This window comes from Castanea sativa, chromosome 7, assembly GCF_040712315.1.
Source record: "Castanea sativa cultivar Marrone di Chiusa Pesio chromosome 7, ASM4071231v1".
In the NCBI taxonomy this organism is placed as follows: Eukaryota; Viridiplantae; Streptophyta; class Magnoliopsida; order Fagales; family Fagaceae; genus Castanea; species Castanea sativa.
In genome coordinates this window covers 21,057,165-21,080,796 of record NC_134019.1, presented here as the reverse complement: position 1 = coordinate 21,080,796, position 23,632 = coordinate 21,057,165, and the positions used below count along the sequence as shown (strand labels likewise).

The 23,632-nt window shown below is 36.8% G+C and overlaps 1 protein-coding gene across 3 annotated transcripts; it reads left to right on the top strand.

Moving 5' to 3' along the window:
- Positions 1-1,136: 1,136 nt before the first annotated feature.
- On the top strand, positions 1,137-22,605 carry LOC142643309 (methylmalonate-semialdehyde dehydrogenase [acylating], mitochondrial-like). Of its 3 annotated transcripts, none has more exons than XM_075817875.1 (22): positions 1,137-1,286; positions 3,029-3,332; positions 3,444-4,016; positions 5,481-5,510; positions 5,605-5,699; positions 5,917-5,988; positions 6,083-6,244; positions 6,342-6,420; positions 6,498-6,652; positions 14,882-14,945; positions 16,398-16,477; positions 16,787-16,852; positions 17,086-17,136; positions 17,259-17,410; positions 18,800-18,890; positions 19,184-19,264; positions 21,096-21,173; positions 21,399-21,434; positions 21,533-21,576; positions 21,671-21,749; positions 22,098-22,188; positions 22,274-22,605. In XM_075817875.1, exons 3-22 carry the CDS (start codon positions 3,464-3,466, stop codon positions 22,375-22,377), a joined length of 2,163 nt encoding a protein of 720 aa, XP_075673990.1. In that variant the 5' UTR covers positions 1,137-1,286; positions 3,029-3,332; positions 3,444-3,463; the 3' UTR covers positions 22,378-22,605. The 3 variants fall into 3 exon arrangements, with proteins under 3 accessions (XP_075673990.1, XP_075673989.1, XP_075673992.1); XM_075817874.1 differs by having other exon boundaries at positions 17,053-17,136; XM_075817877.1 differs by lacking the exon at positions 5,481-5,510.
- Positions 22,606-23,632: the final 1,027 nt, after the last annotated feature.

Genomic DNA, 23,632 nt, shown 5'->3' with positions numbered 1-23,632 from the left:
AGATAGAAGCATTGATAGCCCACCGTGTCTTGGAGTTTGGACTGGAGGTTGGAATAAACGAAGATGTGTTGGAGGGTGATTGTCAAGCTATCACGCATGCCTTGAAGGAAGGAGGGAGTAACTTAGCGTTATTGAAGCCCCTTATCCTTGATACTCTCAATTAGGCCAGTTCTTTTACCAAGTTACTATATTCTCACACTAAGAGAAATGGTAATAACCTTGCCCATAGTTTAGTCGGGCATTCGATTAATGTCGATGACTATGTAGTATGGATGGAGGATGTTCTGCCACCTTTACTTTCTATTGTTCAGGCTAATATAGCCAAGCTTTCTTTCAATTAATAAAATTCCAGGTCTTCTTTCTAAAAAAAAAAAAATTCAAAGCAATCCCAACCTTAGTTTCCAACTATTGCATGAACTAATAATTAGTTTAAAGAAAGTTATACAATACTCCAAGAGAAGAAAACAATATTTGCTCCTCTTAGATAATTAGTAAATCTCACTATAAATTTAATTAGTATGATAACTATCATATGAAATGAGGGAGTACGACATTATTGTATTTTCAAAGTATTGTATAATATCTCCTGGTTTAATATAATTAAAAAAAATGTGTTATTTATTATAAGAAATAAGAGTATTAGAAGTATAACATCTGCTATTGATGATAACTCTTTATTATCAGACCAAGACATCAGTCGATTTTTTATGTAAATGGGGATTAAACCCCAAATCTCTTATTCAACTATTAGAGACTTTATCAGTTGAGCTAACTCGAACTCACTTGATTGACCTTATTATATTTTGACAAAGAGCTCTTGAGATCTCACAATTTTATAAATCACAATTCTATTATATTTTATTGCTTTTAAATTTTATTCTATATTCAGACCTAATATTATAATTATAGATAGTTCCATGCAGTCAAAAACAAACCTAACGGATACTCATTAATAATAATCAAATTTTCTATTCTAAACAAAAAATAAAAGAAAAAAAATTAATATTTTAAACATTCCGGTGCATTGCATTTGCACGGAGGATTAGCCATTAGCTGTTAGATAGTAATTATATTACCACGTTTGTTTAAACACTTAAAACTCTTTTTTAACGCATTCCACGTAGGTCTAAAATTCCACTCTATCATCTAACGCCAAACAATGACTTCACTCATTGAGCTCAACAAGTCAGTTGCATTGCATTTGCAAATTCCGTTCACAAACCTCTCACTACTCTCTCCACTCACGGACCTACACGTAACCCAACTCCGGCCGATCGCCGTCGCCGGTAAAATTTCTCTCTCTCTCTCTCTCTCTCTCCACCCTGTTTGGTTTCATAGAAAGTGTGGGAAAACATATGGAGGAGAAAATTGATATACTTGTTTTGTAAAGTAAAGTGTGGGAAATGTTTGTTCCATCATTTTGATGCTTATGACTCTAAATTGGGTCCTCATATAACTTAAAATTCTGCGATAATTTATCTTCTGAGGTTGTAAAGATCATAATTTGGTGGGTTTTTTTTTTTTGGTGAATTAATTTAAGGCTTATTAGTTATTTTTTATTTACTTTTAATCCTATGTTTGTTGGCTGAGGATTTGTAGGAAAAAAATGAAACTAAAACCTTGATTCTGAGATTTTTGGTTGGTTATGATTGAAAAAACACACATGGGTTAGGCTTTAATTTTTGTGGCAAATGGAAGTTTTTCATGGAATAAATTGCAGAATGTGACAGTGAGATAAAACAATCAATGATCACTATTGTGGTCAAAAGTGAAAATTTAAGACAATAATAAATGTAGGCCTGTCCTCTCCTTAGACCTGAAGTTTTCTTGCATAATTTTTTGTTTTTTAATTTTATAGAAAAGATTAAGGTGGTTTGCCATCTAGTTTAGACGGTAAGCCTACTGGACATGCTTTAGTAGGCGTGGAAATAATCTTGTTTAATCCCATCACATCAAAGTGAAACTTCAGTTTTACAAGTGCTTCTCTTTACATTGGATGAACATGGTAGATACTTTCCATCCTTTTCGTTTATAGGAAATGTTTTCTTCCAGGCTTATTTAATGGCATAATTCGCCTTTTCTGTCGCTAGATAGCTTCCTTGGAGGAAATAAATGGGACCTTACGTTTTAGGGTAAATTGCACTTTCTCTTTCAACTTTGTTTGACAATCATTAGTAACTATTGTAGCAAAAAGCACCTGTATTATCAGTTTAGATTGAATCCTGATGTGTCTTTCATGTACTACATCAAGTGTATTCCAAAGTACAGGTATATAACTCATCAAGTCAGTGAATCATAACATTTTTAATTTAAATTTGTGTATAAGGGGAAAATACATTTGATTGTGCTTTTTGTATGAAGTAGTATAACCTCATTTTCAAATTTAAATTAGCAAATTGGATTTTGGATACCTGAGAGTTGAGTCATCCTGTCTGAAAATTGAAATCATGACATTCATCAATTGTCATTATGAAGGGGTTACTTTAACTGCTAATTTTGTGACTTGTAAAGGAAGCAAGCAGGTTAATATCTAGCATCATATTGTAGTTTTAATAAATTAGATAAACTATTATTAGTGGATGAAGTGGTAATGGTTATAACCTCTCACACAAGAGTAGCGTGCTAAGTTATGGTTCATAGTTTTATTGTTCATGTGAATATTATTTACACACATCCCTTAATTAACTGCTTCTGTGTATAATATATGTATGAGATGCTATATTGTTGGTGATTAGGAGAAAAGGTACGTGCAAAAGTAGTACATGGTGATGCTTTCAAATTCTGAGGATTCTGTAATAGGGAGAAAAAATGCTAGATAGTGTGTGTGTGCTGGTGTATCTTTTGTGTGTGTGTGCATGCATGCACTGTGTGTCTGATGTAAATTTTTGAAAGTCATGTAATGGCACAATATGTTGGCTTATACCTATTCCAAAAGGACTGGATAAAATTTTGCATTACGCGTATTTATATCTTGGATTGTTTGAAATTTGTATAATCTATATCAAGTATCAACTTCCTTTTTTGACAGGGGACTTTATAGGGTATGACCTCTTTTGTTTCAACTGAAAGTGAAGTGCTGGCAGAGGAGGATATCAGTGCTGTTGTATGAGGTGTTTTTGTTAAACTTTTTCTGGATTCATGCATTATGGGCCTTACTACAGTAGTTTTACAATGATATGAGATTCAATAGACATGAGAGGCGATTACAGTATTTCACTTCTGAAAATTTCAAATTGAAGAATGGGTTTTTGGTTTTGTTCTCAACCAGACATGAAGTATCTTATCTACAGATACAACAAGTGATAAATTTTTTGCAGCATATATATTTAATGGTAATTCCTAAAATTACTTTTCTTTATGCTAAGTGGAGCCTTGGTGCTCATAAGTTTGGTATACGATATGAAGAAAATTAGATGTAAGGTGATGATCAAGTCATAATGCAGGCTTTCTCTTGCGGTTATTGATGATGGACATTGAAAGCTGCACAGAACTGAATGAGTTCCCGCAGATGCTTCCACCTCCACCTGGAACATTTGTGGATCGTGAAGAACTTATCCAACATGTTGGGGACTTTGCCGTTTCCCAGGGATATGTGGTTACTATTAAGCAGTCTAAGAGGGATAGGGTGGTTGTCCTTGGCTGTGACAGAGGAGGTGTTTATCGTAACAGGCGGAAACCTGCTGATGAATCATCTGCTGAACGTACTCGTCGAAGAAAAACTGGTTCTCGGCTTACAAATTGTCCTTTTGAAGCCGTGGGCAAGAAGGATGATGGCTTGTGGATCCTTACCATAAAAAATGGAACACACAACCATGAACCCATAAAGGACATCTCAGAGCATCCCTCTGCTCGTCGCTTTACGGAGAGAGAAATTGTGCTAATTAAAGAAATGACAGAAGCTGGATTGAAACCTCGCCAAATTCTAAAGAGACTGAGGCAAAACAATCCAGATCTTTTATCAACTCCAAAGCATGTGTACAATGTTAAAGCTAAGCTCCGACAAGGAAACATGACAGGTGTGGTCTTCGTTTGAAGTTGCAAGTCCTCAAGCACTCTTTCTTTGACCTTTTTTATTTTATTTTTTATTCTGTAATTACCTCATTTCTCTAAATCATCATTTTCACCTAGGCTTAATTAAAGAACCAAATTTTGTTAAGCTCTTCTTTCTTTTGAGCCATCTTACACTAGATAAGTCCTACTGAATGGAAATTAAGTGTTAATTTTTTTGTTCCCTTCCCTGACATGCTTGTGGAGATTTTAGAATTGGAACTCAAACTTAGGTTTAGGTATTGCACTTGTTATTTTCCACCAGTGAAGCTAGCAGATGTTTTCAATAGATAGGTTGGTTAATTTGTTGATATCATAGGGAACGCATCTAATGTGGTCATTGTGGTACCCTCATTTCCTAGGTACAATATATTGGAGTATGTTTTGACATATTCTTTTGATAAAATTTAATAATCTTGATGCTGAGTACTGCTAAGCATAGGTCAAAAAGGTATGGGTGCTTTTTAATGCTCACTGCAGCTATGTTAATGGTTAAACAATAATTACCACCATCTTCCCAATGTACTAGGGTTGCACCCTTTATGCTCTTTTATGAACACATTCTTTACTTATCAAAAAATGTTTGGCCAGATATATGGTCCCTGTAGAACATGGTTGCTACATATTCTTATGAATCTCAGGACTAATGCTTGCCTATTTTTAGAATGGAGCTTCATTATGTTTGTGTTATGTGTATTGAATTTATAATTATTTATTATCTAGGAGGCCAGCTGGTTAAGTGACAAAATAGGTTCCTGAGCCTTTGCAGGGTTAGCCAATAGCTGTTGGATCCAATATTGCCTTGTTTTTCTTTCCTCCCATTCCCCCCTTTTCTTGTGTTCAATTGATGCTAATGAATTAAATGACAGCGGGCTTGATATAAATTATTACTTATAAATAAATGTGGTAATTACAAGCATAATTAGGTACCTTTATGCAACATCAGGAGATATCATTATAGTTGGCCAATTACTAATTGCCATTCCCAGGTCAGAGAGCTGCCCCAAAGGCTATATGATTCTGTTTTTTAATTGCTAAATCTCTTCATACTCTTTGGTTATGCTTGGGAATTTCATTTCCAAATGAGGAAGTTCTGGCTGTCTATAGTATTGAGGATTGTTGCCTTCGTCAATTTTTTGATGGTTTTGGAATTCAGGTTAAACTTTAACTGTTGATTTTTATTTTTTGGATAGGTAATAAGAATTTTATTGATATAAAAGATCATTGTGTTCATGATGATGAACACTCTAAAAAAGAAAAAATGACTGCTTATGGCCACATGAGTTCAGAATTGTTAGAATTAAAACTGGAACTCTTTTCCCTTTTACCTTTTGGTTTCTTCAGAGGGCATTATTTAAGTAACATTGTAAATCTGTTGTTTATAAGATGATTAGTCTGAGAGAGTAACAATCAATTTTTTGCCCTCTTTTCAGTTGAAAACCTTAGAAATTCTCTGCAAATCAGTAAGTATATGTACAACCTATAGCAAAAATTTATTTAAAAAAGAAAAAGTGTGTCAGTTTCCTTACAGTGGAAGATGGCATGCTTATGTTGCAGTGAGGAACTTCAAGTCATTGAGACCTCAGAAGTCTGCTGTAAGAAACAATTATCTAGCAGTTACCGAGCCATCTTGGAGGCAGCGCAACCCTCCGGTAAGCTTTGATGTTACTCTGCTCAAGAAGTTTTATCCTTACTACTTGGAGGAGAGCAAACCGTTAAAAGGAAAATGGAAATAATCTATTTCTGTTAATGCCTACTGAATTTCTCTGTCTTCTCTCTTTCTTTCTCTATTCCCCCCCCCCCCTTCCTAGCCTTTCTTTTCATTGGGGTTTTATCTTATTGTATTCTTTTTCTTGTAATGCATATCAGAGGGTTCCCAATCTCATTGGAGGTAGATTTGTCGATTCACAATCATTTGTATCTATTGATGTTTTGAACCCTGTAAGTGTAAAATATGCCTTTAAAACCTAATTTTCCAGGATTTTTGTATCAATTTTAAGTCAATAATAAATTTTCTTTTTTCCCTAATTGATAGGCAACACAACAAGTTATTTCTCAAGTTCCTTTAACTACAAATGAGGAATTCAAAGCCGCAGTTTTTGCAGCAAAACGGGCTTTTCCATTGTGGAGAAACACACCCATTGCGACTCGTCAGCGCATCATGTTCAAGTTCCAAGAGCTAATTCGCAGAGACATTGTTAGTGATGGGACTTCTTTGTTTGACTCAAGTCAAGTTACGACTTTTTTGTTGATCTGTTATTAGTTAATATTTATCATACCAATCTTTTTTCTAGGATAAGCTTGCAATGAATATTACTGCTGAGCATGGAAAGACATTAAAGGATGCATATGGTGATGTGTTACGTGGGCTAGGTTAGTCTCTTTGTGGTCTTTAAAAGTTCAATAGATGTTGGTTATGCTCTTACAAGGTTTTTGATTATCATTCATAGAGGAGGTGGAACATGCTTGTGGATTGGCAACCCTTCAAATGGGGGAATTCGTTTCCAATGTATCTAATGGTATTGACACCTACAGCATTAGAGAGCCGCTTGGTGTTTGTGCTGGGATTTGCCCCTTTGACTTTCCAGCTATGATTCCTTTATGGGTAAGCTCACTATACTTCTGTTTTCACTATTGCTCTTTGGTTCTTAGTAGTAGTTTTTGGTCTAGGCTGTGTACTCTTTTTCTGCTTATGAATTTGGTTATGTATATCACTCATGTTGCCATTTAGAGAACAAGTTTGTTGTTAAAATCACGTTGGGACAGTAATTTATCTAATATTATTTTTAGTGTGCTTTTCTCTCTTTTTTTTTATATATATATATATTTTATATCTTAAACAAAATAAAGAGAAAAAGGGGGGGGGGGGGTGTGGGTGGGTATTTGCTCTTTATTGTTGGATTTTGTCAGGTGAATGAAGACTTTTGTGAATTATTTTTTTTTTTTTTAGAAGAAAGACTTTTGTGAGTTAATCAGGGCTTATTAAACTGCTTAGGAATGGCATTATGCTTATAACATAAGAGCTGGAGAAATATGCTTTGAACTTGTGATTGGTCTCACTGACAAAAAAAAAACAATAAAAAGAAGGGGTAATTACATAATAAACCCTAGAGTTTGACGTTAGTTCCAAATTAAATCCTAAAGTTTCTTTTTTTGATGAATTATTATTCATACCAAACAAAGGTTCACAAATCATTTAGCAAAAGCTGTACATCATCCAGATACCTAGGTAGAACTTAATGCTCAAGGTTTGACTGTGGCAGTAGATGAATTTGGTAAGAGGCGGGTGTCTTGGCAACGTTATAGGGGAGATAAGCAAGCTGTTAAGTGGGTGGCACGTGAGGAATTTTCTGCCCAGGTTGTGAAGGAGGGAATGGACAATGGGCCTTTTGAAGCCCATGCAGTTAAGTGTTGCCCAGGCCCACTGTTGACTAGCCCATATGTTTTTGAGGCAGGGGCCTGTTCCAGACAGTCAGAACTTATACCCAGCCCAGGTCTTATAGGCCCATTTGCTGAGGATGGTAAATTAGAGTCAAGCACGTCGGGCCTGAGCACGATCTCGAAGGGTGCGACTGTCTCAGCGAGCTCGGTGCTCGGTTCTCTACCACCAAGGAGGACAACGAAGGCTCCGGTGGATTCCATAGGCTCGACTCCTCCCATATCGGCGCTGGAAGTTTCTGGCGGGAGTGGATCTTGCGATCCGGTGAGTTCGAGCTGCCTTACCCAGCCTCCTACAGTGCCGATATTGACGTCGGAAGTGGTGCAGGATGTTTGCGAGGTGGGTTCGTCAACAGTAGCTCCGATATGTACTTCGGTTGAGCCGGCAGTGATGAAGGTGATGTCTTCAGGGGATTTGGTTGAACAGTTGGTGGAGATGTCGTCATCTCCGACGAAGATGAAGGAGGAGGATGATGAGTTGTTGGGTCCGGAGGTAAGGGCGACGGAGCACGAGGCCTCTGATGGTAAGATGGTATTTAAACATCCTCCCACTATTAGGGAATTGGTTAGTGACTTGGATAAATCATGGGGTAATTCCAAAGAATGGATGCTACAATTGCGAGATGGTCGACAAGTAGTGATTCCGTTAGCTCTATATCGATCTCCAGAAAGTGTGTCGGATTGCTCAGTCACTGATGTAGAGGCTGTAACAGGTAATGACACTGTTATCATTGACGGTCAGATAATTAGTTGGGCAGAGGACTGTGATGGGTTAGTTGAGTCTTGGTCTGTTGTTAAGGAGGCAGAGGAGGAGATGGGGGATTTTGATGAGAGGTTGATGTCTTGGGAGTGTAGTGGCAAGCCGTTAGAGGTGGTACCTTTGGCCACAGAAGTTCCTTTGGATTTGGAGTGTGGTTCTGAGCGGGGGGTTGGGTGTTTGGAGTCGGGTGATGGTAATAATTTATCAATATGGGTAACAAATCGGATTAAGGCTTTTAGAAAATCAGTGGGCACCTCGTTGGAAGGTTTTGAGGAGCAGATTCCAGGATTGCTGCTGGCTATAGAGGCCAAGAAAAAGAATAATAAGCTTAAGGCAGTAGATGATCTTATGAAGCACGGTAAGTCAGGGCAGAAAGGTCAGCGGGAGTTGAAAAATTTATTGACATCTCTGAATGTTGAGGTTGGTTCAACGAAACCGAGGAATATAAGTAAGGAGAGGGCTGTGGTGGTTCATCAATGAATTTGAAGATTATTTCTTGGAATGTTAGAGGGCTGAATGATAGGGATAAAAGGCTTCGGATTCGTAATTTGGTAAGGAGATGGAAGCCAGATATTATTTGTATTCAAGAAACTAAAATGGAGTTGATAACTAGAGATGTGATTCACAGTTTATGGAGGGGCCAACATGTTGATTGGTCTTATCTAGGCTCTTGCGAAGCTTCTGGAGGGGTGTTATTGATGTGGGATACACGGGTTGTGAATAAAGAGGAGGAGGCTGTGGGGCGATTTTCAGTTTCTTGTAGATTTACTAGTGTGTCAAATCAGTTTGTTTGGGTGTTTACTGGTATCTATGGTCCTAATTCTGTGAGAGATAGAAGGTTCTTATGGGAAGAATTATTTGGCTTGAATAGTTGGTGGAATGTTCCATGGTGTGTGGGTGGTGACTTTAACGTGGTTAGGTTTCCTTCTGAGCGTGCTGGTTCAACCTCTTTTACTAATGCCATGCGGGAGTTCTCCAATTTTATTTCTGAGCTAGGTCTCATTGATATTCCGCTTCAAGGGGGATCTTTCACTTGGTCTAATACTCGTGAAGTTGCTTCGAAGGCTAGGCTGGACAGGTTTTTGTTTTCTGTAGATTGGGATGATAAGTTTCCGTCTGTTTCTCAACAACGCTTGCCTAGGCTGTTATCTGATCACTTACCGATTGTTCTTGAGGGTAATTCATTTCAGAGCGGTAGGAGGCCATTTAGATTTGAGAATATGTGGCTGAAAGATGAGGGTTTCGTGGAGAGGGTGCGATCCTGGTGGGCATCTTATAATGTCCAAGGAGCTCCGAGTTTTGTGTTGGCCTATAAATTGAAGCTTTTGAAAAATGATTTGAAGAAATGGAATGTGGAGGTTTTTGGAAATGTTGAAGATCGGGTGAGAAAATTGTGGCAAGAGCTTCGTGATTTAGAGATGATTGAGGATAGTCGAACTTTAGTTGCGGAGGAAAGGCTGGAGTTGGAAAGAATTCGAGGTGAATTAGAAAAAGTTACTTTGATGGAGGAAATCTGTTGGAGGCAGAAGTCTAGAGTCCTTTGTATTAGAGAAGGAGACAGGAATACCAAATTCTTTCATCGTATAGCTAATTCTCACAGAAGAGTTAATTCCATTGATAGGCTTATGGTAGATGGTGAATTGTCTTCAGATCCGGAGGCTATAGCTGGTTGTATCTCTCATTTTTATAGGCAGCTATATGCTGAAACTGTGGCTCATAGACCTTTACTAGATGATGTGGAGTTCTCTTGTATCTCAGAGGATGATGCAGTGTGGCTAGATAGGCCTTTTGACGAGGAAGAGGTGTTTGGGGTGATTAGTGATTTTAAGGGTGATAAGGCTCCTGGCCCGGATGGCTTTTCTATGGCGTTCTTTCAGTCTTGCTGGTCTTTGTTGAAGGCTGAAATTATGGCAGTGTTCCAAAACTTTCATACTCAGGCTGTGTTTGAGAAGAGCCTTAATGCTTCTTTCCTTGCTCTTATTCCCAAAAAGGTGGATGCTGTGGAGATCAAGGATTTTCGGCCTATTAGTTTAGTGGGTGGGATCTATAAGATCATTTCTAAAGTGTTGGCTAATCGTCTCAGAAGGGTGGCACATGGGCTTATTTCGAATTCTCAGAATGCATTTGTGAAAGGTAGACAGATATTGGACTCTTTCTTGATTGCTTCAGAATGTATTGATAGTAGATTGAAGTCAGGTGTTCCGGGAGTGTTGTGTAAGTTGGATGTGGAGAAGGCTTATGACCATGTAAGCTGGGGTTTTTTAATGTATATGCTTCAGCATTGTGGGTTTTCAGAGAAATGGAGAAAGTGGATAATGTGTTGCATATCTACTGTTAAATTCTCCATCCTGATCAATGGTACTCCTTCTGATTTTTTTGGTAGTTCTAGGGGGATTCGACAAGGGGACCCCTTGTCTCCGTTGCTATTTGACATTGTTATGGAGGGGTTGAGTCGATTGTTGGATGTGGCTGTTACTTCTGGTCAGTTCTCAGGCTTCTCTGTAGGTAATTCAGCTGGTAACTCGGTGATGGTGTCTCACCTTTTGTTTGCTGATGACACTCTTATTTTTTGTGATGCTGATTCTTCGCATATAGCTTGTTTGAGAGCGATCCTAGCTAGATTTGAGGAGGTCTCAGGCTTAAGGATTAATTTGGGGAAATCTGAGTTGGTTCCTATAGGGGAGGTCTACAATATGGATGTGTTGGTGGGGATGCTGGGTTGTAGGCTATCCTCTCTTCCTTTGAGATATTTGGGGCTTCCGTTAGGAGCTAAATTTAAGGAGTCGTCTATTTGGAATCCTATTTTGGAGAAGATGGAAAGGAGATTAGCAGGGTGGAAGAGGTTGTATCTATCTAAGGGGGGTAAGGTAACTCTTATTAAAAGTACTCTTTCCTCCTTACCTACTTACTTCCTTTCTCTTCTGCCTCTTCCTGGGAAGGTGGCGAATCGTATGGAGAAGTTACAGCGAGATTTTTTGTGGAGTGGTCTTAATGGTGACTCTAAATTACACTTGGTCAATTGGGCTCAGGTTTGTAAGCCGTTGCAGGATGGAGGGTTAGGTATTAGAAGATTGAGGAGTTTTAATGCTGCCTTACTTGGAAAATGGTTATGGAGGTATGGTACGGAGACCGATGCTCTATGGAGGAGGGTTATTGCAGTGAAATATGGGAATGATTGGGGTGGTTGGTGCACGAAAAAGGTGACCAGTGCTTATGGTGTTAGTTTGTGGAGACATATTAGGAGTGGTTGGACATGTTTTTCTAAACTCCTTATGTATGATGTGGGTGATGGTACTCGAGTGAAGTTTTGGAAGCATGTATGGTGTGGTGATCGTACTTTCCAAGAGGCTTTTCCGGAGCTCTATAGTATTAGTACGACAAAGGATTATTCAGTAGCAGAGGTTATGTGTTGGTCTGGTGGGAGGATTCATTGGGATGCTAAATTTCGTCGTCCTCCACAGGATTGGGAACAAGAATCCTTTGATCGGTTTATGGATATGGTCTACTCTTCGACGGTACGGGGTTTGGGTCCGGATCGGTTGTGTTGGAAGCCAGCAAGGAGTAGAGGTTTTGAGGTTAGAGGTTTCTATCGTTCTTTCTACCCTCCTACCACCTTACCATTCCCTTGGAAGTTGGTTTGGAAATCGAAGGTACCTCCAAGGGTAGCTTTCTTTTCATGGTCTGCTTCTTTAGGTAAGATTTTAACAACAGATAATCTTCGCAAACGACGAGTGCTAGTTCTGGATTGGTGCTATATGTGTAAGAATTGTGGAGAGTCGGTGGATCATCTTCTTCTTCACTGCCCCATTGCTTGTGAGTTGTGGTCGTTGGTGTTTTGCCTATTTGGAATTCATTGGGTTATGCCTCAGAAGGTTATTGAGTTGTTTGAGTCTTGGCAGGGTAAGTTTGGAAGACATAGAAATATAGAGTTGTGGAGAATTGTGCCTCATTGCTTGTTATGGTGTATTTGGCGCGAAAGGAATGAGAGATGCTTCGAGGGCTGTGAACGCTCTATACTAGAGATTAAGTCTTTATTCCTACACACTCTCCTCGATTGGAGTGTGGTTTTTTGTCATTTTTCTTGTTCTTCCCTTCCTGTTTTACTTGATCGTTGTAATCTTGGTTATTGATTTATGCCCCCATAGTACATTCCCAATGTACTCGGGTTGGCTGTTCTTCATTTTTTAATAAAATTTTCGTTACTTATCAAAAAAAATAAGAAACACACCCTGACTACAAAAAGCCTACATACTCAAAAACACAAAGTGACTTCTGCAGACACAGTCAAAAACCTCTGCATCACAAATCTAAGTAAGTACTTAACACCCACAAAATAAATGGATCTCTCCGCTACAGATGTTATTACTTGCTTAGTGCAGAGATGAATCCCACAATAACAGCATAGCACCATGTTCCTTATAGAGTTCTTGAACTGCCCTTTAGCAACAACTCAGCACTTGACCTCCCAAGTCCTAGCATTGTGTTGACAATAGCACATGGTATACAACAGCCCCCATACTAATTTGCATATAATTTCCTTCTGACTTTCCCCTTTATATATATATATATATATATATATATATATATATATTAATAATATTTTGTAGATTCCAATCCACCAAGCTGGACCACTCAACCTCAGGCTTCCTAATCAACACTTCTTCATCACCTCCTCCTAGATTGTCTTAGAAAACCCACACCTAAAGAACAGATGGTCCCTGCTTTCCACACAACCCCAACAATATAAATACGGAGAGGGTCACCTTTGTGGCTCCATTTAAGTAACCTGTTGCAGGTATTCAATCTATTCCTAAAAGTCAATCAATTTGTAAAGGCATGACTTGCAGTTGCAGCCAAGAACTAGATCAATTTCCACCAATTTACTTCTAATTTGACTTTAATTTAACCCATCAAAAAAAAAAAAATTGACTTTAATTTCATTCCAAGTTTCAGCAGTTGTGTACTCTCTTGATTTAGCTGGAATCTAAATAGGTTTATCCCTCCCTCCAACCCCAACTTGCTCTGAAATTAAATAAATCATTAGACATCAATGGCTTCTATGTTCTAACCCCAATCACTGTAATGATCACACTAGGCACATTGACTTCCATACTACTTTATGCATCACATACCATCCCATGTGACCATGTCCAAATATGGTCTATAGCACTCCTAAAGGATACTCCCAATCATGCCAGAGAGAAATATGAGAGTTTTACCCCCTTCAAACCTTATAAAAGGCCTTGCTCAGCTCTTAAGTTCAGAAGTTTCCTCTTCCGCCAACTGCAGCTATGAGGGACTTTCACAGTTCAAAAATCCTGAAGTTTCAATTGCATTATTTTTTACCCTATTGTTTCAAAAAATTTAGTTGAATCTTTAGTTGGCCTCTATTAACCCATGAGATAATGAGGGGTTCTAGAGGGGCTTCACTTCCCTTGGAGGAACATATGGAGTTTAAGGTATCTCAAAAGATTCTCACATGGATAACAACATTGGATAAAATTTTAATGGTGGATAATATACAGAGATGACGTGTGTTTGTTGTTGCTTTGTGTTGTATGTGTCAGAACAGTGAGGACTTAGTTAATTACCTTCTTCTTTTTTGTTCAGTGGCACAAGATATTTAGTCTTTTGTGTTTGCATTATATGGCGTATTCAATTAGGCCGAAAATGGTGATACTGGATTGCTGGCACGGAAGATTTCATTGTCATAGGAGTTCAAAGATATGGAAGGCTGTTCCTTTATGTGTAATATGGAGAATTTGGTGGGAGCAAAATAGTAGAACATTTGACGGTGTCAAAGACCCTAATCACGTTATTATACAGTCCATGTTGAGATGTTTGTATGCATAGATGACTACCTTGGGTAGCATCCCTTTGTATTCTTGTTTAGAGTTTTTAGATCTTTTGAGTTTGAGGTCCTAATTCTTTAGGAGTAGTTTGATTCACAATCTTTTGTGTGAAAAATCTCCTTCAGGGAAAAAAATCTTGTAATATATGCGTTCTAAAAAAAAGGAAGATACCAAAATTCCTCCATATGAATTATAGGTAATGTTTCAGCACCTAAAAGGCTCACAAAATAGCATAAAGTAAAAATAAAGGAAACTTGCCATTGTTAGATAAAATAAAAGTCCAGTGTGCATTCATTTTGAAGCTACAAATCTTAATTGCAACTTCATGGATTAATTTGAAATCAAGGTCAGGTATATTTTATATTTTTATCTTTTAATCTAATTACCCATTCAAAGAACTGCTACAAATTTGTCTTCAAGATGGAGTTAAGAACATTATTAGTAATTCAATACAGCCATCGTTCTGCATCATAGTAAATTTTTAGTATTTTTATTGTATTTCAAACTTTATTTGGATTATGAGGTATTCCATGGATTTTTTCCCCTCATTTATAGATGTTCACAATTTCAGGTCTTAAGCTGTAGTTCTTCATTTTATTTTATTTTTTTGGGGTGTTTCCATATGCATATTGTGTACTTGGGATATGTCCCCTTTTACTACTTTCATTAATTATACCCCTTCCCCCTCCCAAAATAATGAAGAACTAAAGAAAGGTTCAATAAATTTTTCATGGGTTTCAATGGACCAATTGGAATCTCCTCCCTACCTTTTTTTCTTGTGCAGATGTTTCCTTTGGCAGTCACATGTGGCAATACATTCATTCTGAAGCCGTCAGAGAAGGATCCAGGTGATTATCAAATCCTTCCTAGTATTGTAATATATGAGATCATGGAACTTTTGCTCCTCATTACTATGATGCACTAAATAGTAGAGTACAAGGGATTAATAACTCTTCTTTGGTCTCAAATGACAACATGTAAAAAAACAACTATCTTGAGGAGGATCACTTCGTGATATGTTTGGTGCTCAGGATAAGAGGGCTGATAGTTTATAAATTATCCATTTTGTAGTGTTGGTGTGAACCAAATATTGGACAAATGTATCCTTGCACTTCCTATATATTATAAAAACTATATAAAACAAGGGTAGGGAAATGATACTTTGCTGAACATCCCAACAGATAGAAGGGACAAGTAATGCCATGGATCTTGAACTTTGGTCTTGCATTCTACCACTGATCTAATTTTGTAGTTGGCCAGGAATGGTGTGTGGATGGACTTGTGGTGAAACTGAGCTAGATTTGGAGCAGCAGAGGTGAGGGCTTGACAGCATGGCATTTAAGTTGATTTGTTTGGTTGTAGGTGATGGTGGTTATGAGGGAAGCAATAGTGGAGATGATCTATGGGTTTAAATTGGTAGTGATGGAGATAGGTCTAGATTTTGATATTAACATGTGGCAGTGGTAGGTGAAGTAGATGGGTGGTGTTGGTCAATCCTGAAAGGTAGGGTCCTCTTCTCCCCGTTATTCTTAGAGTTCCTATTATTTAACAAAGGGAAGAGGCAAGAAGGCTGAAAAAAGGAAAAAGGAAATCATATCCAAACTCCAATCCTTTCATGCACCAGACATTGAAAAGGATATATTATGTCCCTTAATATGACAACTTATTTGTCAAAAGGGGATTTGAAGTATGTTGTTTTAAGTTTTTCCTGAATTCACTGTATGTTATGGATTTTTCTTAACATCCACACAAGAGGCATCCAATTAAAGACCTAAAAGAAAGTGAAAAACCTGATACCTAATATCTGTAGCCAATAGGAAATCCAAAGATAAATTTCAGTCTATGTGAATTGAAATTGTGTCAATTACATTTCATCAAATGTGTGGAGTGCTCAGCATTTATAATATGAATGTATGTATGTATGTAACTTTTAATTTTTCCGTGGTAGGTAAATTGTCAGTTTCTATTTTTGTAATTTGTTCATTTCTTATAAATTTCCTTTCCCATTAGGAAAAGATTTTGTGTTTCCAATGACCAGAAAATAGAGGTCTTTTGAGATTCTAATGCTTTCTATCTTGGTAAGTAAATAGTCATTGTAAAAAATGAAAGTAAAGCTACCAGAGTAAATGGTACATCTACATAGGCAAAGCTACAAGCAGTCTAGAAAGTGTTCGATTCTAATGCTTTTATTCTTAAGAATTGGACTTACTAGCTCATTCATTGTGCATGCAAATGACATTAATATGCACACATTTGTGCTTAATAACCTACTTGGTGTGTGTGTGTGTATACTTTTCCAGGGGCTGCTGTAATGCTTGCAGAGTTGGCTGTAGAGGCTGGTTTGCCTAATGGTGTCCTAAATATAGTTCATGGCAGCAATGTAAGGCTTCTAATAATTTTTTATCAGATTTTGTTCACTCCATTGATACCTTCCTTGAGTATGGGTATATGTAATTGATCTTTACATTAAAGCCATCAGTTTTTCCCATTGAATACATTGCAAAATTGTCTACTTCTGTTTGGTCAACTATGCCTTATGATGAACATGGTTTTATCTTTGTGCTCAACCAAAATTGTTTGATTTTGATGCTTTTTTATGATGCTATCTGCCTAATCACAAATGGATTTTTTTCTTCTTCTCTTTCTATCATCTTTAGCTTTTCACTTTCTTCACATTGACTTGGGACAGGAAATTGTTAATGCTATTTGTGATGATGATGATATTAAAGCTATCTCATTTGTTGGTCCAAATGTGGTAAGTTATTCCTTAGCGTTGACAATGATACAAGTTGCAATTTGTTACTTCTATTTGGAGTTTTTTTGTTCTTTCTTCATTGATAAAACAGTATGTCATTTGTTTTATGCATATCTGACAATGAGCAACATGGTTGTTTTAGGCTGGTAATCTTGATTCTTGACATTGTTGTTGGTCATACCATGTGTCTTTTACTTCAGATTGTTGATCAGTTATTTATGTTTTGTTCAAAGGCGGGCCCTTACGTATATGCAAGAGCATCAGCAAAAGGGAAGCGTATCCAGGTACTTCTATTCATGCATATGCTTTGGTAACAAGCCTGCAGTTTCTCGAGCATCGTGGTTGCTGTTTTATTAATGCAGTAGTTGAAGTCAATGAAAATTGGCTGGCTGACTGTTGTCTTCAGTCCAATGTTGGAGCAAAAAATCATGCAGTTGTCATGCCTGATGCAAGCATGGATGCTACTTTAAATGCGCTAGTTGCTGCTGGTTTCGGTGCTGCAGGACAAAAGTGCATGGCACTTAGCACAGTTGTTTTTGTTGGAGGCTTAAATCCATGGTATTCTGCTTTGCTCCCTTGCTTATCTTTGTGTTTTTTGAGTTCGTATTTGTTGAATCCAAACTTTGTAACTTTGAGCAATGTGTATCTCTCTTTCTTAGGAAGGTGGTTCACTCTATTGTGACTAATTTTATCACATCCTATTCCATTTAAGGAATCGACAATTAGGATCTCTATTTATTATTTGAATAATTTTAATAATTTTAATATGTAATAGTAGTTTTATTGAAAATAGTTTGGAGGGCATTTCAAAGTCCATGGGTATTGGGTAGTACACATGAGAGACACCAAAAAATCAAGATCTAAAATTGCAGTTCTCTAAAAAGTCCCACAAGGAGTGAAATTTTTTTTTGCTAACAAGAAGTGGGGGAGGAAGGATTTGAACCCAAGTTCTCCTCATTGGAGAGAACAGCCAATGCCACTAAGCCACAAGACTCTTTGCGATGTTTAGAAATCCCTTTCGACTCATATACTTATCAAAAAAGAGTCAAAACTTCTGTTTAGGCAGGGAAAGCTTGACCCTGTCAAACTTTTTATTATTTCTCTTGCTTTCTCTCTCTCTCTCTCTCTCTCTCTCTCTCTCTCTCTCTCACACACACACACAATGAATGAAAAGAAATCCATGTCCACTCACAAAGCAGTCTCAAGAATAAAGACTTTTGTTTAGGCAGGAAAAGTTCAACTCAGTTGGATGTTCTAGTCTCTATCTGCCTCTCTCTAAAGATACCCATGAGGCATTAAGGGGTTGTCTTTCATTCCACTACTCCTATACTGACTGAAGGACCCTTTGCAGAAACAAACCTACAATTCCAGAGCTGTCTGAGGCATAAACCATGTAAAGCTAAACAAAGACAAAATTAGAGACCACATCTCCCTGGAAAAAGAACAAGGGATTAATACATGATCCACCAATTAACTGTTTGTACACATATAGCACTAATTTACATTGATCGTCCCCCAAGTTTTCAAATTATCAATAGTGAGATTCTTCCCAACGGCAGCTATCCACGCAAAGAAAGCCACTTTCTTATGCTACTTTACCTTCCAAATGCCCTTTCTTGGATAACAAGTAATTGAAGCCTGCTTAACGTCCTATGCTGTTTAGCTTATGTGGTAAAAGTCTCTCCAGTTTTAGACCCCCTGCATAGGTTATAGCCCCTCTGTAGTGGGCCTACGGTTAATGTGTATTGTGCACCTAAATGAAAAAGGTAAAAATAAATTTATGTTTCTAACATATGTTTTTTTTTAAATAAAATATATTTATAAGTAAGTTTCTTACATATGTTTAGATTGCTTTGATAATACTGCTTCTTGGATTCAGTTAGTTGATAGAGATCATATGGCATGGTGTAAAGTGGTTTGTTGTAAGAAGACTTCATTATTTTCCAGGGAAGATAAACTAGTGGAGCATGCCAAAGCAATTAAAGTAAATGCTGGAACAGAACCAGATGCAGACCTTGGCCCAGTGATTAGCAAGCAGGTGGATGCATATTATTAACCCTTGACCAATTTAGCAGCCTTAAAATCATAAAGAGAGTTGTTGATGTGGCAGTAATTTTCTCTTATAATTCAATAATCATAAATTTTCATGACATTGTGTGCTTTGCACGAGGCATAAGTTTATTCACTATGCATTTGTTATTTTGGATGCGGAAGTAGAAGCACTTTGAGCATTTCTCATTCTACATTTAAATGTGTCTTATTTATAATTTCATATTCTTCAACATTCTTTTTTTTTTTTTTTTGAAAGGGAACATTCTTAATTGTTGACAGGTAAAGGAACAAATATGCAAATTGATCCAAACAGGTGTTGATACTGGTGCAAAACTAGTCCTTGATGGAAGAAATATTGTGGTATTGTCTTATGTTCTGCCAATTTAATCTTTCAATTAGGATAGTTTGTTTTTGTTTTTGGATGTGTTGGTGCCTCTATTTATTATGTTGTTCTATTAATAGTTCTCTAGAAAGGATAAAGGATGCAACAGAAAATTTTAAATGAGGGCTGGCAAGGTTATTCTCTATAAGTCTGATTGTCTGGAACTAAATTCTATCATGTAGAACCTGGTAGGGGTGACTGAAGCACTTGGTTTCAATAATTAAACCTTCTTCAACCTGGCATGCCCAGTTATTTAGGCAGAACTCAATTTTAAATTTTTAATCAAGATTTTTGCAAAGAGATCTAAATATGTGAAATGTGCAAGGATTGCGGACAAGCACAAATGTTTGGTTGTAAAATGTATGCAAGAGAAATGGAAGCAAAGAGTCATTATTTTTAAATTCAAACACAATATTAATATTTTGGGTAAATTACAGCAACCGCCCTAGAGGTTTGGAGAAATGTTAGGGATGTCCACCCCCCCAGTTTCAAATTTGACACTCCATTGATTGAGGTTTGTGATTCATATAACAGATATACTATTTCACTCTATGGTCATTACTTACAATAACAAAATATGCTGTTTTCAAAATAGATTCCCTTATAGACTAACCAAAGGAGTGAACAAACTAAGCAGTCCTTTTTTAGCAATTGGATGAGTTGGATAATTAGATGGTTAAGTTATAATTATTTTTTTTTAAAAAGTCATTGTGTATCTAACCAATCGGGCATTACAAGAGATAAATAGCTCAAGAGAGCTATTTGAGTCAGAACTTGAAGGAGGATGAAAGATAGATCAAGAGAGGGGAAGGTACATAAATAAAGGGAGAAGCAGAGATAGGAAGTGAGAGGAAGAAACAACCAGAAAAAGTAAGCTTGCTCCACGCTTCAAGGATATCTTCTGGTGTTCTGGAAGATTCTCTTTCATTTATAATTTTATATACAAATGGGCTTAACTGAGAACTCAGGACTAACCAAAGGCATAAAAAATGGTCTTCAAACATTTTTCTTAAATATATTTTTTAATTTATTTTGTTAATGATGTAAGCTGATAATTTCTTCAGGGGGTGGAGTGACATTTTCAAAGTGAGGATGCAAGTCTTTCATATTTCCCAAAACCTCAAAGGAGGTTGCTGTAATTTATCCTAAGAACAGAATTTTCTTCCAAACTAATTTGGAGGAACTTTTGATCATTCACATGTACTTTTTGATCATTCACATGTACTTTTTTTTTGGTAGGTAGTATCCACATGTACTTATAGTCACATGACCTATTTAAAAATGACATAATGAATTGTCAACTTTGTATTTATCCTAATATTTTTAAGTAGGATAGAATTACGCCTTTTGGTGAGAAAGGTTAATTCCTTTGGAGGGGTTCTTATCTAGAGCCCTTCACTTCCAATGGCTGTAAAATTGTCCAACGTGACATGGCATGGATGACTCGCAATTCATTAATGCTTTCACTTGTTAAGACAGAATTTATCAAAAAAAAAAAAAGTAGATACATTACATATTAAGGGGTTAGGACACAACAATATATTATGAGTCCTTATATCAGTTTGACACCAGTATTCTTTCTGTGTTGCTCTCTTTGTTAAGGCTATACTGCTATTATTTTTTAACATAAATCACCAACAATCAGGAATATATTTCAAAGTTTTATCCCTACACACTTGGCAGTAATCAATCTGTCTATTATCATATTGTAGTATGAGTTTAAGAAGCTTGTTTATAGCTGCAGTTTTCTTTGTGGTTTGATAAGCTTCTGGACCTAATGTATGGTTTTGATTTTTGGATGACAAAAAGGTTCCTGCATATGAACATGGCAGTTTCGTTGGTCCCACCATCTTATCCAATGTCGCAACAAATATGGAGTGTTACAAGGTATCTCTTACAGTGTTCTAGAGGCAATCATGCATTGTAGTGGAGTAGAGACATGAACCTAATTGAAGACTTCGAGTATGTTTGAAACAAAAGGAGAGGAGCAGAGAGGGGAAAGGTGGCCATAATATGTTAATTTTATTATTGTTCTGGCCACCCTTCTCTCTCCCCTCCTCTCTGCCTCTGTCCATTATGAAGTTAGATGACACTTTGTCTTGGATTCTGCAGGAGGAGGTTTTTGGTCCAGTTCTTCTTTGTATGCAGGTTGCTACAATGCTGCTTATCCCTCCTTCATGTTTCTTCAGTTAGAGTTGTTGCTTACCTGCTTAAAGATGTTAAGATACATTTTTCTTTGTGCCCAGGCTGACAGCATTGAGGAGGCCATTAACATTATTAACAGACATAAGTATCCTCAAATTTAGCTTCTCTTGACCCTCTTTGTAGGAAGAGAATCCTTTAAACCTGTAATATTCTTATACCTGTGAGTTTCCCTCTTACAGGTACAGCAATGGAGCTTCTATCTTTACCACATCTGGTGTTGCTGCAAGGAAATTTCAAACTGAGATTGAAGTTGGGCAGGTAGACATCTTTTTGCAGCATGTTACAAGGCAAAAGGACAGGAAAAATATTAAAAGACTAAATTTGGATAAACTCCATGTGTTTCTTGTTTGGTCCATTGTCTTGCACTGCCCTATGCCCACTCTTTTAAAAATCTGAAGTGCTTTCAATGGGTGGAGTTTTAGGACAGTAGTTGTCTCCACAAATTTGGCCCGCATGTTTTGTTTGTAATGCTCACTGTATTAGTTGATGAAATTCCCTAATATTTGTTATACACTGGTAGTTTTTTTATGAAGTATTAATTTATTTTTTCTTTTAAGTTGGTTGTCATATTTTTTGCTTTTGTCACATGAACTTGGTTTGACTCAGGTTGGCATAAATGTTCCCATCTCTGTTCCGCTGCCTTTTTCCTCATTTACTAGCTGCAAGCCATCCTTTGCCGGTGATCTCAATTTTGATGGTAACATTTACTTCTTTCCACCTTTTTTAGAAGCAATCGTGTAGAGTATCGGATAGTTTGAATTTGTCATGAGACTAAATTGCAGGCAAGGCTGGAATTCAGTTTTATACCCAGGTTAAGATGGTGACTCAACAGTGGAAGGACTTACCGGGCAGCAGTGGTGCATCCCTGCTAATGCCAAGTTCTTAGAGGTTATAATGGACATAAAATGCAATGTATATATGTATATAACGCACACATTTTTTTAGAACAGTATTATTAATGTGAATCTTTGATCACTGTGTAAATATATTTTTTAAGATCACCCAGAACACATGTAGCCTTTACATCTTTGTGTGTAGCACAGGTGAGCACTCCCATGGCATGTTTGGATGTATCAGGGATTTGCTTCATATAATGTGATGTTCCAGTATTCCAGATATACTGTTGTTATAAGTTTTATTGTTATTATTATTATAGAAGTTGTTTCATGTTTCATGTTTCATGTTTATTAGCGCCATATTTAGAGGTGTTGCTTTGAAACTGTGTCTAGAATTAGAATGGATTTTATGCCCCTTGTAACAAACTAAACAAAGAAGGCCAGTCCGTTCTTCAGGTTTAAGCTGGAGATCAGTATAAGGTTTACATGAGATTTAAAGTTTGATAAAAATCATCAATATATATATACATAGAAATGAATTAGCCAATTAAGTAAATGCATATATTAAATATCTATAGTTGTGCATTAATTATTTATATATACTGAATTTATATAATTAGTTTATAAATTTTATATAAATCAGCTAACATTAATAATTATTAACTGATCCTATAAATAATTAATGCACAGCATATATGAATTGCATTAATTATTTGTATTAACTGATTTACTTGGAATAGTAATAATTGATTTATGATATGACATTCTTTTTATCTTTTTTTTTTAGTATCAAAAACTTATGTTTAGTTACTTTGAAAACATTTGACACAAAATCTGTAAGGGCACGAGAACTCACAGCCCAAGCCCACTGAAAATAGTGAGATAGGAATTCTTAAATTCGGTCCAAATCAATAGATACTTGTATAGAGAGTGGAATGAACAAATTTGGGCTTCGCCTGAGGACACAGATAGAGAAAGAAGGACCAGAGGCTTAAGATTAAAATATATAAATAGATCTTTACAAGCTTGCCCGAAGGCAATGTTCTTAATTGTTACAAATATTCTTCACACTCTCTCTCTCTCTCTCTCTCTCTCTCTCTCTCTCTTAATTATTGTTCTATCTATGATTCTTCTTTTTCAATTCTTTCTTCGATCTCATTTATCTGAGTCTCTTTCCTTTATATACCCTATGGAATCTTGCATCCTAGCCTTCCATTTTTAATTTTTCCAAATCTCCTTAGAACACTTGTCCTATTAGATGTCTAGTGAAGGTGGTGGAAATAGCTGTTGAGCTATGGATCTATT